The 13008-nt window shown below is 48.6% G+C and overlaps 1 protein-coding gene across 2 annotated transcripts in view; it reads left to right on the top strand.

Moving 5' to 3' along the window:
• Positions 1-13008, top strand: part of COL22A1 (collagen type XXII alpha 1 chain) — a 327746-nt gene that overhangs the window by 307439 nt on the left and 7299 nt on the right. For both annotated transcript variants that reach the window (XM_030795302.1, XM_030795301.1), the window contains 6 exons: positions 1099-1152; positions 2642-2713; positions 4324-4359; positions 6921-6965; positions 9731-9910; positions 11655-11721. In XM_030795302.1, coding sequence (XP_030651162.1) covers positions 1099-1152; positions 2642-2713; positions 4324-4359; positions 6921-6965; positions 9731-9910; positions 11655-11721 — 454 coding nt within the window. The remainder of the gene's footprint in view (positions 1-1098; positions 1153-2641; positions 2714-4323; positions 4360-6920; positions 6966-9730; positions 9911-11654; positions 11722-13008) is intronic.

The raw sequence follows: 13008 nt of genomic DNA, 5'->3' as shown, positions 1-13008 counted from the left end.
CTTCCATGAATCCAACACATTTGTGAATACATGCTTCACAGATTAGAGGGCATTCACACCTTTTGGTTAAAGGGTCAATGGAGAGTGATTCTCTAGGATGTCCTTGGTTTATTATTTAGCAGCAAGCCTCTTGTGTGTCTGGCACTGCATTGGAGACACACAAGGAGGCTCTCTCCTCCTAGGCTGGAAATATAAAGAATGACAAGGTATAGACTCTGCCTTTGGGTTACTCATGGTGGGGAAGAGAGCCAGGTAAAGACAGAGCAGCCGACGGGAATGTGCCCTGAGTGGGGGAGTGTGGTGGGCAGAGGAAGAGACCAACACAGCCTGGGGAATTGAAGCTGTGAATTTTTGGCTTAATAGAAATTTGTCTGATCCTGAAAGGGAGTAGCCAGGAACATTCTTGAGCTTTCTTGTTTTTACTCTACTGGGATCCTGTTTGTTAAATGTATTCACCAAAACTATGAATGCACACAATGTATCTCTGTGAAGTTAGAGAAAAGTAGACTTGGAAGCCTCAGTCCTGGAATCTGGAGTGAATGGACCTTCCATTTTGTAGCTGCATGACTCTGCACAAGCCATTTTTCTTCTCTGTGCCTCAGTATCTATGTATTTTAAATCAGAGTATAATGATCTCCTTAGTTGGGGCGTACAAGGAGATAAGTGCATGGGCATGCTTCCTAAGCTGAGACCAGCACTGTGGCAGTGTGAGCAATTGTGTGTAAGCTGTGTTGTGTTAGATGGTTTGTTTGTTCTTCAACACAGCAACTGAATGGAAGGATGAATAGATGAATGAATGAATGAATGTGGTCATGATTATTTACTGTGCCTCAGCTGTGGGCATCATTCACCAGGCTAGACTTTTTCATGCCCACGGACTCATTTAATTTCACAACAATATTATGAATTAAATATTACAAGTTCCTTTTAGAAGTTGAGAAACATCCTCTGAGTAATGAAGTGGTTGACTGAGAGCCACACTGGCTAGAGTAACAGATTCTCTGTAAAACCAAGTCCTGTGCATCAGTCTATCTCTTTGTTCCACTGTCCTGCTCTTTGATGCCCTGGCAGGATAATTATCTCTGTTTCTTCCACCAGGGCAAGAACGGATCACCGGGATCTCCAGGAGAGCCTGGTCCTTCAGGAACCCCTGTGAGTTCTCTTTGGCTGCTATGTGATGGCATCGGGGTGAGCTTTGAAAGAGCTTGTGGCTCACATTACAGATTGTCCAGCCTCTGTCCCTAGAAGCATCAGTGGGGACATATGGGTTTGAGTGGTAGAAATAGGTTGGAGGTAAGAGGCTCCATGGGGCCATTTTTTAAGGTCTAAAGTACATATCATGCTGTTGGCTCTTTGTTGACTATAACCATAGGCATCTATGGTCTACATCCATAGGCACCCAAAACAAACACTTTTTAAAAAAATGTTTAACGAGGTTGTAGGGTAGAAGTTCGATGTTTCCAGAGGATGGGAGGACAAGGTCAGACTGAATAACCCTTACCACCTCAAATGACAAAGAAAGTGTGCAGCATGGGAATGGAGGTAGGGACGGGGGTGGGAGACAAAAAGGATCAACAGGTAGGTAGCAGAGAGAGCTCAACGGGCAGATAGTAGAGAGAGGGTGCGTACCAATCAACAGAGTCCTGGTCAGCTAGATAGCAAATACAGGATTTGGGGTTTAGTCCTGGTAGGTGGGGAGACATGGTGGGGAAGATGGTTCTTTAATGGGTTCTAGGGTTGCATGAGAAAAGCTCTGGCCACTATTCTCCTTCCAATCTAGTCTTCTTGTATTTTTACTTGCTAAAATTGGCCACCTGACTCAGAAGGCCACCTGTAAGGTGTGAGTCAACTGTCAATTGTACTGGGAAATGGGCTGACCAGGACTTGGTACTTCGGATACTGCGGTGACCAGTTCATCTCAGTTTGCAAGGAACTTTCACAGTTGGAAAATCCTGCATCCTGGGAAACCTACCGGTTCCAGGCAAACTCGGCATCTAATCACCCTAGCAGAGAGCCTCATCTTGTTGGACTAGGGACAGCTATGCAAAAGGAATCCAGCTTCCTAGCAAACGTAATGACCTCCCTCATGGGCTACGGTATGGCACCTGTTGCTGCTTGTGAGACAGAACAGAGGAGGCGGGGTTGGGTCATGAGGCTGGACCCATCACCTCCCCTAGTGCAGAGTTGATCCTGGAAGTACTGACCCATGCACGATGGCTCCACAGAAAAGTTGAAGTTGAAAAATTTCCAGAGTCCTTTCCCAAAATGTGATTCTACCAAGTGAGCTTTGGCCGCCTCATGGGCAGTGGTATGCCATCTCACTAGAGCACTCCTTGGAGAGCTCCGCACATCTCAGGTTCTTTGTTAAATATCTGTCTCAGTTTGTTTTGGTTGCTTCGAATGGAAAGACCCTTGGCTGTTTACAGGGAGACTTCTCATCTTCTTCCCCTGCCTGTGACAGCACTACCAGGAGTCCCAAGACCCCATGTCTTTTCCTAACCCATGCCCCTCCATCATGGGAGGATTTGTGTGCTGTGTGGATGTCTCAGGCCTTTTGATTTCAGAGTGGTCACAAGGTTTCCGAATCTGCTTGAGTTGGTACATGACCTGGAGGAATTAATTCTCAGTTTTCTCTTTGCAGGGCCAGAAAGGAAGCAAAGGGGAAAATGGAAGCCCAGGACTTCCTGGCTTCCTGGGTCCCCGGGGGCCTCCGGTAAGCAGAGAACCCCAATGGGGCCCAAGATACCTGGCTCCAGGTTGTGATGTTCACATGCAGTACCTTTCCTGCCACCTCTTGTGTCCTCAGTTCTGTCTGCTCAGGCCATGATGACCTGCGTGGGGTCAAATTTGCATCATGGTTTAGGAGACAGCGGTGTGCCCAGAGGTCACACCTGCATGGCAGTCTCAGTGCCATCACTCCTTAATCATGAGATCTTAGGAAAGTGTCGTAACCTCTTATGCTTTAGCTGTCTCATTATGCAAATGAGGATAATGACAGCATATACTTCTGAGGATTAAATGAAATCATTCATATAAAGGGATCAGCAATGGTTCCTCACCCACTGCAGGTGCTCAATAAATACAAACCATTGTAATGATGCATGTGGTGGGACAATGGTGTTGATCATGATCCTAGAACTTGAAGGACCCCTGGAAATAATTGTTAAGGTGAGCAAGTTTGAGCCATAGGGTCAGAACATGTAAGTGATTTACTCAAAGCCACGTGGTAGGTTTGCACTCCAGCTCGTCCTTGAGTCAAGGTCTCCTGACTTGACAGCTTAAGGCAGGGGGAAGCTGTAAGGTAATCTTTACAAAGTTTCTGGACAGGGAGATGCTGAGGGATTCAAACATTTCCAAGTGGAGCCCTCTGGTGTCATCTGCATATTGCAGTCCACTCCTTGGACTGCTGACGTGATGAATGAGGCTTGCATGTAACATACCAGAGTAGAGAGCTTACCCATGTTCTTGTCCATCCCCTCCAGTTTAATTCTGACCCCTCCACGTGCCCCACTGCCAGCCAAGCCCAGCCCGTTGGAGGTGATAGCCCCTCTTACCCTTTTCTACCATGCTGCCCAGGCTTTGCATGGTCCCATTCACTGAGTTTTACATGGCCTTTTTCACTCCCTTGCTAAAGGCCAAGTCTCCTTCTCCATCCCCTTGTTAATAATCTGCTGCTACTGAGAGCCAGGCATCCGCTCCTGTGGATGCACTGCAGCAATTGCTCCTGAGTCATGGTAAGAGTGGGGTGCTTGTCCAGCCTTCACTACATGCCTGCCACTGCCCAGTGTGCTTTAGGAGAACTAACACGTTGACACCTCACAGTAATCCTTGAGGCAGGTACAACCACAGTTCTCATTTTACAGATGAAGACACTGAGGCACAGAGAGCTTATGGAAGTTGTAGGGAGGTTGTTTAAGGTCACAGAGCCAAACGGTGGAGGAGCCAAGAATTGAACCTGGAGCCTAGTGTCTTATTGGCTTCTTGTTTCACACATTGTGAGCCTACTTCTCAGAGAGGCCTCCTGACCACAACAGGACTATTTGTAAAACTGATATCCTGGAGGCCCTCTTGGTGGAGTCATACCCATCCCATTGACAAGGAGCTCTTAACCCGTGGCTCTTCTTCCTAACCTGGGGTGATTTTTTGCCTTCCCCTGCACAGGCTGGCCAGAGAGCCTGTCTGGAATGTCCTTGGCCAGGTAGACCATCGATTGTTGTCTTTGCTGGAACATGACTTGAGTGGAAATGTCAGTTTTAAAGACAGTCTTGGTACTGACATTGGGCTGATGCTGCAGAGCCACTGATATTCTGTTCTGTTTTCCAGGGAGAACCAGGAGAGAAAGGAGTCCCAGGCAAGGAGGTAAGTATCACACGCCCACTCAGCCCTTGGCAACCCTTTCCCACCAATGGGCAGTCTATGCAGGCCCAGGCCCTGGGCTTAGAAGGGCCCACACTTGCCTTAACACTGTCTACTTCACTGTTTTGAAATTCTTAATGCCTTTTGAACAACTGGCTCATGTTTTAATTTTGCCCGGAGCCCCACAAATTATGTAGCTAGTGCAGGGGCACCGTCTTGATATGTCTGTTTCACTTGTTTATTCCTCAGCAGCCAAGATATCAACAAATCCTGTCAACTCTGACTTCAAATACCTGTAGGTTTTGTCCGGTTCTCTCTATCTCTGCCACTGGGACTCTAATCTAATCTGTCACCTGCTCTCACTTGAATACTGCAGTGATCCTCTAATGGATCTCCCTTTGTCCAGCCTTGCCCCTCCACAGTCTTCCACCCAGCAGACAGAGGGTCTGCAGAGCATAAGCATATGGAGACGCTGCAGTGCAACCTGCAGCTCTGCCCTCCCCCTGCACTCTCCATGGAATCCAGGCTGCCACAGTCCCACCACTCCCCTCCTTCTCTAAGGTCCAGTCACTGGCCTCTTAGCTCCTGAGATACACCAAGTTCTTTTCCAAGGGCTCTCTTTACCCATGCTTATTCCTACTCATCCTGAGGTCTCAGTTGAAATGTTGCCTTTGCCAACTTTCCTTGACACTGAAGCAAAGCAGACCCCCCACAATGCTTGGTTTTAGCACCCTGCTCTGTTCTGCTGTAGCCCAGGAGACCAGCACTGGCTAGATACCAAAATATTTGATGAGAGATGAACAGAAGAATGATTGAATGCAGAGAAAGTAGGTCTATGGAAATTAGCTTCTCCGTTTCAAGCCCTGCATCCTCCCACTTGAATGAGGAAGATGCATTTTTACCCTGTGCCTTTGGGTCATGTTCTTATCTGCAGGGAGGTGGTCACTTCCTTGAAGCTGAATCAGATAGCTTCATATTTGGAAAGTGTTTACTCCTCACCCCAGCCATAGGGTGCCACTCACTGGGTGCATCATTCACTCGTTGCCCAAGCACTGTTTCCTCTGCTTCCTGGATTGAGGTAAAGAGGAAATACCCATAGTTCCCATTTCTGAGGGCTGTGTCAGCCCCATGTGCTTGTACTTGGGCTGCTGCCTACACAAGTTCTCTTTGGACTTCTCGAATAAATTCTAGGCTAAGCAGGCATCCTAAGTCTTCCAGATATGATCCAGATCTCCTCTTAGAATGGGAGCCTCCTGCTTCCCCATGCCCAATATATCTCCACCTTCACCCATCCAAGGCTTGGTCCTCACTCTTCCACCCACCTGGAATGCCTTTCCTGCCACCTTTTGTTGTTAAATTTTATCCAACTTTCAAGGCTGTGTGCTTCCCAACTTACAGATTCACCCAGGAATACCGAGGCAGCTTTTGGTAATTATGTTACAGAAATTAAATCAGTCTGCCTTGTGTTATAATCAACTCATACCTCCCTCCACCTCATGGACAGGTTGTGAACTCTGTGAGAATGAGGATCTCTGTCCTCTGCATAGGTCTCAGGGCTGAATGTGGCACCTGCATGAAAGGGATGCAATGAATGTTTCTGAGGCTGAAATGGCCAGGCTCAGAAGAGCTCAAGAGTACTCTCTTTGACTTTCTTCTCTTCAATCAATGTAGAGTCTATCAACCAAGAGATGGGAAAAGAGCCCCTGGGCTGAATTTCCTTCCCCAATATCAAGCTCTGCTTTCCAAATGTGTGCTGTCTAAGAGGGAGGCAGACAAGCATACCTTGGTCATCCTATCTGGGGAGAAAGGAAGTTAGGTGTCAGCTGGCAGGAAAGTAACCCATGCATGAGAATGGACACTGGCCAGAGGGGTTAGTCAACGCTTTACAGAGGAGATGGCAGAGGAGCTGGGGGCAAAGAGGGAAGAAAGAGACATTCCAGGTGGAGACAATGACAGAAGCAGTGGGCACTGCGGGCTGTGTCCCTTGTTCCCTGATGTGACTGCCCTCCGGGAGGGGGTGGGGACTGTGGGAACATAGAAGAGGGCCACTTCTCCAAATGCTGGGTGATCGGCGGGGCTTCCTGAAGAGGAGACCTGCAGGCCAGGTGGGAAGCAGGTATCCGGACAGAGAGGTGGGGAGCATGCTGCAGGCACAGGGAAGACAAGGAACAGAGGCCATGAGACCGTAGAACTGTCTGTCCCCTGCACTAGAGCCATCCAGGGCAGTGACAGCCTGTTGAAGACAACAATCCATGCAGGGCCTCCTGGGCATGTTAAAGGGAGTGGGGTTTATCCCACAAGAGGTAGGGGAGGAATCTGGAGGGGCCAACCCAGGGCTGGTGCCATCAGTCAAAGGCAGACAGTGCCAGGAGGAAAGGAGAGAAGACACAGTGTGCCCCTGTCCCCCCACCACGTAGGCATAAATCAGAAAAGAGCCCTCGGGGGATCTTATCTCTTGAGGATCCCTTGTCCTCAGCATGCAGGACTGTGAAGAATATCCAGCGAGGCAAGGACACCAGTGCAGAGGGCCCGGGGTAATGACTGTCCTTTCCTTCTCCTTGCAGGGAGTCCCTGGGAAGCCTGGAGAGCCTGGATTCAAAGGAGAAAGGGTGAGTGGAGAGCACAGGCACCTTGAACACATCAAATGTGACCTTTGCACAGTGGCCACGGGATGTTGAGCCTGGCCTTTGTCCAAGGCAGTTAGTAAACACCCACCTGGATCACGCCGCCTGTCGTGATTTTGTTCACTTTTTCCTGGATGATCACCAGCCCCACAAAGGGAGATTCTTTTCCTCTCGGTATTGTTTGTACTTGATGTTATTATTATTTTTTTCCTTTTTTTCTTTTTGGTTATTAGTTTAAGGACTAAAATCATCATAATTAGAGATTCAAAGGCAAGCCTTGGGAGACATTGACAGATTTCTTTCTCCCCGTGTGCGAATGCCCGCCGAGACGGGCTCGGCTCCCGAAGTGCCAATTTGCCAGGAGCCAAATTTGTCGCTGGAGGTGACAAGGGAACAGATTTTCCCATAATGAATTGCCTTGGTGTTATACTCAGAAAGCCTTTCTTTACATTCCATTTCTCCAAAAAACAACAGGGGAAAAAGACTTTTTCTTCTTCTTTTTCTGCCGAAGAGCCTGTGGAAGGCGGACGCGTTCTCACACTCACGACTGCTGCTCCCTTTGGAGGCTTTATGCGTCTCGTTTGCCCACAATCCTGCGTTTGGTCAGCCTCACGCTGTCACACTGTTGCACGACACGGACACGGACGTCCCAGGCACCCCCAGCCCACCCCCGCTTGTTTTCCATGGTCCTGAAAAGAATTTATCTCGGCTTTCTTCGCAAGTGGGGTGGGTGGGGAGCCGGCTGGCTTCTCCCACACCCAGAGGAGTGAGAAAAGTGGGGGCAGAGTCTCAGGGATTCTCCCCCCTGGATCTTCCTCCTGTCTCCTTCCCATGACTTTGATTCCTCTATCCCGTGGCTGTTGGTTCCTGAGCGATGGAGCCAGGGACACGAGGGATATGTGTCTGAGAAGGCGTTGATGATCCCCCCCGAGAATGCAACTCAGGCGCCCGTGGGAGCTATTGGCACAGGATATGGGCTTGAATTTTGGTTGACAGCCAAGGAACTCAGACCACCAATGGCATCTCTTCTTTAATACCTAATCGATACGCGGAGAGCTTGCCTTTACCCTGTTAAGTGCTTTCATGGCACGTTGCCAGGGAGCCATTAGACTACCCTTTTCTTTGTACTCCTGGGAACATTTGAAATATGGGACAAGTCTTGGCACCACAAAGTGATTGTGAGACTTTTAATGAATAAAAAGTGCTGTACCATGCATGAGATAGGGCCTTGGCATCCAGGTGTACAAATATCAGGACTTTGCTAGATCTCTGAATTCAAGATCACTGACAGAGATTGCAACGTCCTGTGAAATGCATCACGCTTGGAAAATTGAAGTGACTTCTTTGGACCTGGCTAAATTATTATTTTTGAATTCACTGATTTTGGGTTACTGTTGAAATATTAAAAGCAATACAGGTACATTGTTCAACAGTGAAAACTGCAGGACAAGTGAATGCAATGAAAATTATGTGCCGCTTCCATCTCACCCCTTAGCCCCATCCCCTCTCCAGGGTCTATCACAGTGCTTTGGCTTTTTATCTTTTCGGAGGGAGTCTGCACACACAGAATTGTGTGTGGTGTGTGTTATAAATGTGCATTTACCTTGTATTTAACCCCCTCCCCACTCTGAGCATGTCATATGTTATCTGTTGTCTCACTCCTTGCATTTTTCATTTAAGTGCGTATGTTAGAGATGGTTTGGTGATTGCACCGTTTTCCTTTTCTGTGGCTCTAGTTCATGTTCTCAGCCATGCCACATGTGTACAATTACCATCTGGTGTCTCTTCTTTTTCTCCCTGTGCCTCCCTTTCTCTGCTACATCCCAGCAATGGAGTTCCGTTATCTCTGAGGCCATTAATGTGGCTGCCATATTTTCAGACCAACTAATCATTTGAACTTGCTGGTCAAACACACAGTAGCACATAAAGGCAGAGGACTGGACTGCCCTGGGCTTGCCATAGTTCCCAAATCATTGGTCCAGCACTTCCACCTCTGGGTCAGCTGTGGGGAGAGATGAGCCCTAGGCAGTGTTGAAGGCCATTGGATAATCCTCTGTGAACTCCCCAGAGCTGAGAGAAAGGAGAGGGAGATGACCTGGGAGGGAGACACCTCTGTTGAGAGAGGACCACTGTCTCTAGAGAGCAAAGCCAGGCCAGAAAGGGGTTGGCAGCTCCACCGTCAGTCTCGGTTGCCAGGGCCAGCCTTCTCCAGGCAGTCCGAGGAGCTGCACTCTTGGGATTGAGAATAGGATTGGAATTCTGCAATCAACATTCTTATCCTGTTCTCTGTAAACTCCCTGTGTGAACGTGGGCTGGTGGCTTTCTGTCTCTGGGCCCTGCATGTTTTCTTTTTCCTTTTGCTTTCTTTTTTAAAAAACGGAGTCTCACTCTGTCACGCAGGCTGGAGTGCAATGGCATGATCATAGCTCATTGCCGTCTCAAATTCCTGGCCTCAAGCTATCTTCCCACCTCAGCCTTCCAAGTAGCTGGGACTATAGCAAAAAATATTTTTGCTAATGATGGGGTCACAACATCTTGCCCAGGCTTCCCATATTTTCATTTGTACAATCAGGATGGTGCATGTGATGGATTCTGGGGCTCTTCTCACCCCAAGCCACACATGGGCCACCCAGGGCCAAGGTCTCCCTTTCAGTGATCTAAGAGGCAGACTGGGGGAACCCCTTTTGCAGCTGCATGGGGTACAGCTTCCAGCCCTGAGACACATGCTGATATGCTTCTCTCCTCCTTAGGGAGATCCTGGGATCAAAGGTGACAAAGGACCTCCTGGTGGAAAGGGCCAGCCCGGGGACCCTGGAATCCCAGGCCACAAAGGCCACACAGGCCTGATGGGTCCCCAGGGACCACCTGGGGAGAATGGACCAGCTGGACCCCCAGGGCCTCCAGGCCAACCGGGATTTCCAGGACTGAGGGTAAGGATGCTCATATGGCTTTGGACTCGGGGCTCCTCGGGGCCTGAGGGGGAGCCAGGGAAGTGTGTGCACTTCAGAGGCACCAGATTACAGATTCCAGTCTTCCAGTGACTGAAGGTGTGATCTGGGGCAGGCTACTTTTCCTCTCCGAATCTGCCGTTCCTTGTCTGCAAAAAGGGAAAACAAAATCCTCTTCTGATTTATGATGATCAAGTGAAATAATGTGCCTAGCTTAAGAAATGCTCAAAAATAGTCCCTCTTTTGTTCAACCCTCTTCCTCAGTGGTAATGAATCCTTAAGACTTCATTTCTTGGGCTGTAGAACTCTCCTGCCCAGGACCTTGTGCAAAAGGCAGTTGAGAAGACACCCAGCTCCCAGGGGTCTGAACTTCACTGTGGGATGGTTCACCATCCATTTTGATGCCTGGCTATGCCACTCGTGTATCTGCCGACCTAGAGTACTCCTTCTTCCCCCTGCATCTCTCTTTTTCCAAAGCTGGGAACAAGGGCTTATTTAGAGTGTTTTTTTTTCTTTCTTTAAACATTCTTTATTCTAGTAGCAGCACTTTCATTTTACACAATCTCATGACACAGGCATACACGGGCTATAAAAAGATAAACGCAGAGCTCCCCTGGTGGAAGTCCATGTGACCACACCTTCCTGCTCAGCAGCCCATATGGTCTTCTGGAGACCCTTGTATTTCTCAGAGCCCAGGTCTGGATGACCTCCATGTCCCTGCCACTTCTGATGCTCTGCAGTCGCGTCAGTTCCTGGTGGCTGTGGTCAGCCTGGGTTTCAGCTGCCCTGAAAGACGCCAGGCAACCAGAGCCTGTCTCTTGGCCAAGTCAGTGGAGAGGCTAGAACACTCAGCTGGCTTCCAAAGCCCTCCTGGAGCTTTGCCAAGTTCTGCCAGTCCTGCTTCTATGGACAGTGATGAGAATTCTGGGACTAACATTAAAGATTCTTGGTCAGAATAAAAGAATAAGGAAATGGAATCTATCTCATGCCAGGTATGGGGCTACAGAGATGAGCACAGTAAGACCCCTGCCCTTGAGGGGTAGACAGTGCCCTGGAGCAGTCAGACAGGAAGGGACCAGCTCTGTACAGCATGAGGACAGCTCCTCTAAGTTCTTCTAAGAATCACATGCCACTGTGTGAGCTTGGAGATAACACTTGCTCCTCTGGTTGTCAAACTCATCAGTTTCTGTGGACCAAGCACCAGGACTTGGTGAGAAAGTTGTTTAGAGCCACAGTGGACCTAAGCAGGGAAAAGCAGACCATGGGAACCAGAGTGGCCAAGTAGCCAGGCAGGGGAAATCCACACGAGTTCACATAGAAGGCAGCCTGTAGGCTATGTCCGAAAGGTGGACACACTTTGGCAGCAGAGATTAGGGGCCAGATCACCCAGGTCCACTGCTAAGAAGGGAATATGAGTGGAATCAATGGGCACAGTGGCTTGAGCAGGAAGGAAATCCCGTGAATAAGCTGGAAGGGTATGGAAGGAAGGGCAGCAGTGGCTCAGAGAGCCCAGAGTCCGGGTTGCTTTGTAAAATGGGATGATGCTGCCTGCATAACAGAGAAGGGAGGAAGGGATTAGAGATGTGGAAAAGATTGGGCTAGGAACATGTGCTTCCCTGTGTGGGTATATACCACCTACGAACTTCCTGGTTTCCCGAGTCCTCAGGGTTCTTAGGTGGCAGAAGTTACTGGTAAGATGAATGACTCCACCTTCCCTCCCTCCTAGGGGGAGTCTCCATCCATGGAAATGCTGCGTCGGCTTATTCAAGAAGAGCTGGGGAAGCAGCTTGAAAGTGAGTATCTGGACTGTGTTACAGTCTTGCAGAGAAGAGCCCAGGAAGCAGTCCTTTCATTCAGCCTTGAATGCTTTTGCATCCTGGAATAAGAAAAGCACTTGACTGGCAGCTCAAGTGTAGACTGTCAGGGTTGGGGAACACCCTGAAGACTGTTCTGTCCTTTATCTGACACCTACTTTCTCTAGGACTAGTCCTTCAGCTTTCACTTGGTTACCTCTAGTGAAGGAGAGCTCACCATCTACAGAAACACCTCTGCTGTGATCAATCATTTATTCTGTGCATTGAGCCATTTGAACTAGTCTGTAAAGAATTTTGGTTATTTACTGCTGTGAGCCTCATGAAACTCACAGTCCAGAGGAGGTAGATAAACAAATAGATAAGACGATTTTAGTAAAGTCAGTAGAAGTTCTTAAATTTTATTTGTCACAGCAGGCATTAAAAGAGGACAGATGAACATACCTAAGATAGTTCAGAGGCCAGGAAGTGGATTAATGAAGGCTTCCTGGAGGAGGGGCCACGTGAGCTGCAAGTTGAAAGATGCAATGTGACCCCAGGTCTACGGAGCAACATGTGTGAGGCCCTGAGCAGGGCAGGCAGGCCTAGTGCTTTCAAGGAACTAAAATCCTTTCAGTCATGTTGCATTGACTCATTGGTGAGTCCCCAGGTCTAGCATGTGCCTGTGCGTAGCAGATGCTTAGGGAGGGAGGAAGGTAGGAGGATAGTAGTAATCATGCCAGCATGTTGGTGTTTGCCAAGATCAGGTGAAGTTCTTAGCACTTGCAAGTGTTAACCCAAAGCAGCCTCCAAACAATCTCATGAGGCTCGTGTAATTATTGTAAGAATTGTTAGAAGCAGAATTATGAGGGGCTAAGTAACTTAAGGTTGATGAGCTGGGAAGATCTGGCCAGGGTTTGCACCCGGGCAGCCTCACTGAAGGTTCTGTGCTCTTCATCACCAAGCTCTCTTGAACAACAGCCTTTCCCCTTCCCTCTGCAATGGGAAGAAAGTCACACAAGATCTTGTTGCAGCAAAGAAGAAATCCATAACTACCTTCCAGGAGCACAAGGACAAAAGGGGAGGGCACGTTTATTCACATGATCATGTCTCAGTTATCTTGCACCTCCCATCGCGAGATTCTGTGCTGGGAGCAAGGACACAGCTGTAAACAAGACGGCCCTCCTTCCTGTCCTCTTGGAATGTCCAGGGGAACATGGTCCACTTCCATACAGGAAAAAGAACATGGTCTTTTTCCTGTATGGAAATGAGGGCAAAGGACTGTTTTCT

The sequence above is a fragment of the Nomascus leucogenys genome, chromosome 16 (assembly GCF_006542625.1).
Source record: "Nomascus leucogenys isolate Asia chromosome 16, Asia_NLE_v1, whole genome shotgun sequence".
Lineage (NCBI taxonomy): Eukaryota > Metazoa > Chordata > Mammalia > Primates > Hylobatidae > Nomascus > Nomascus leucogenys.
The sequence above is the reverse complement of the archived record's forward strand: the minus strand, read 5'-3'. Positions and strand labels throughout refer to the sequence as shown.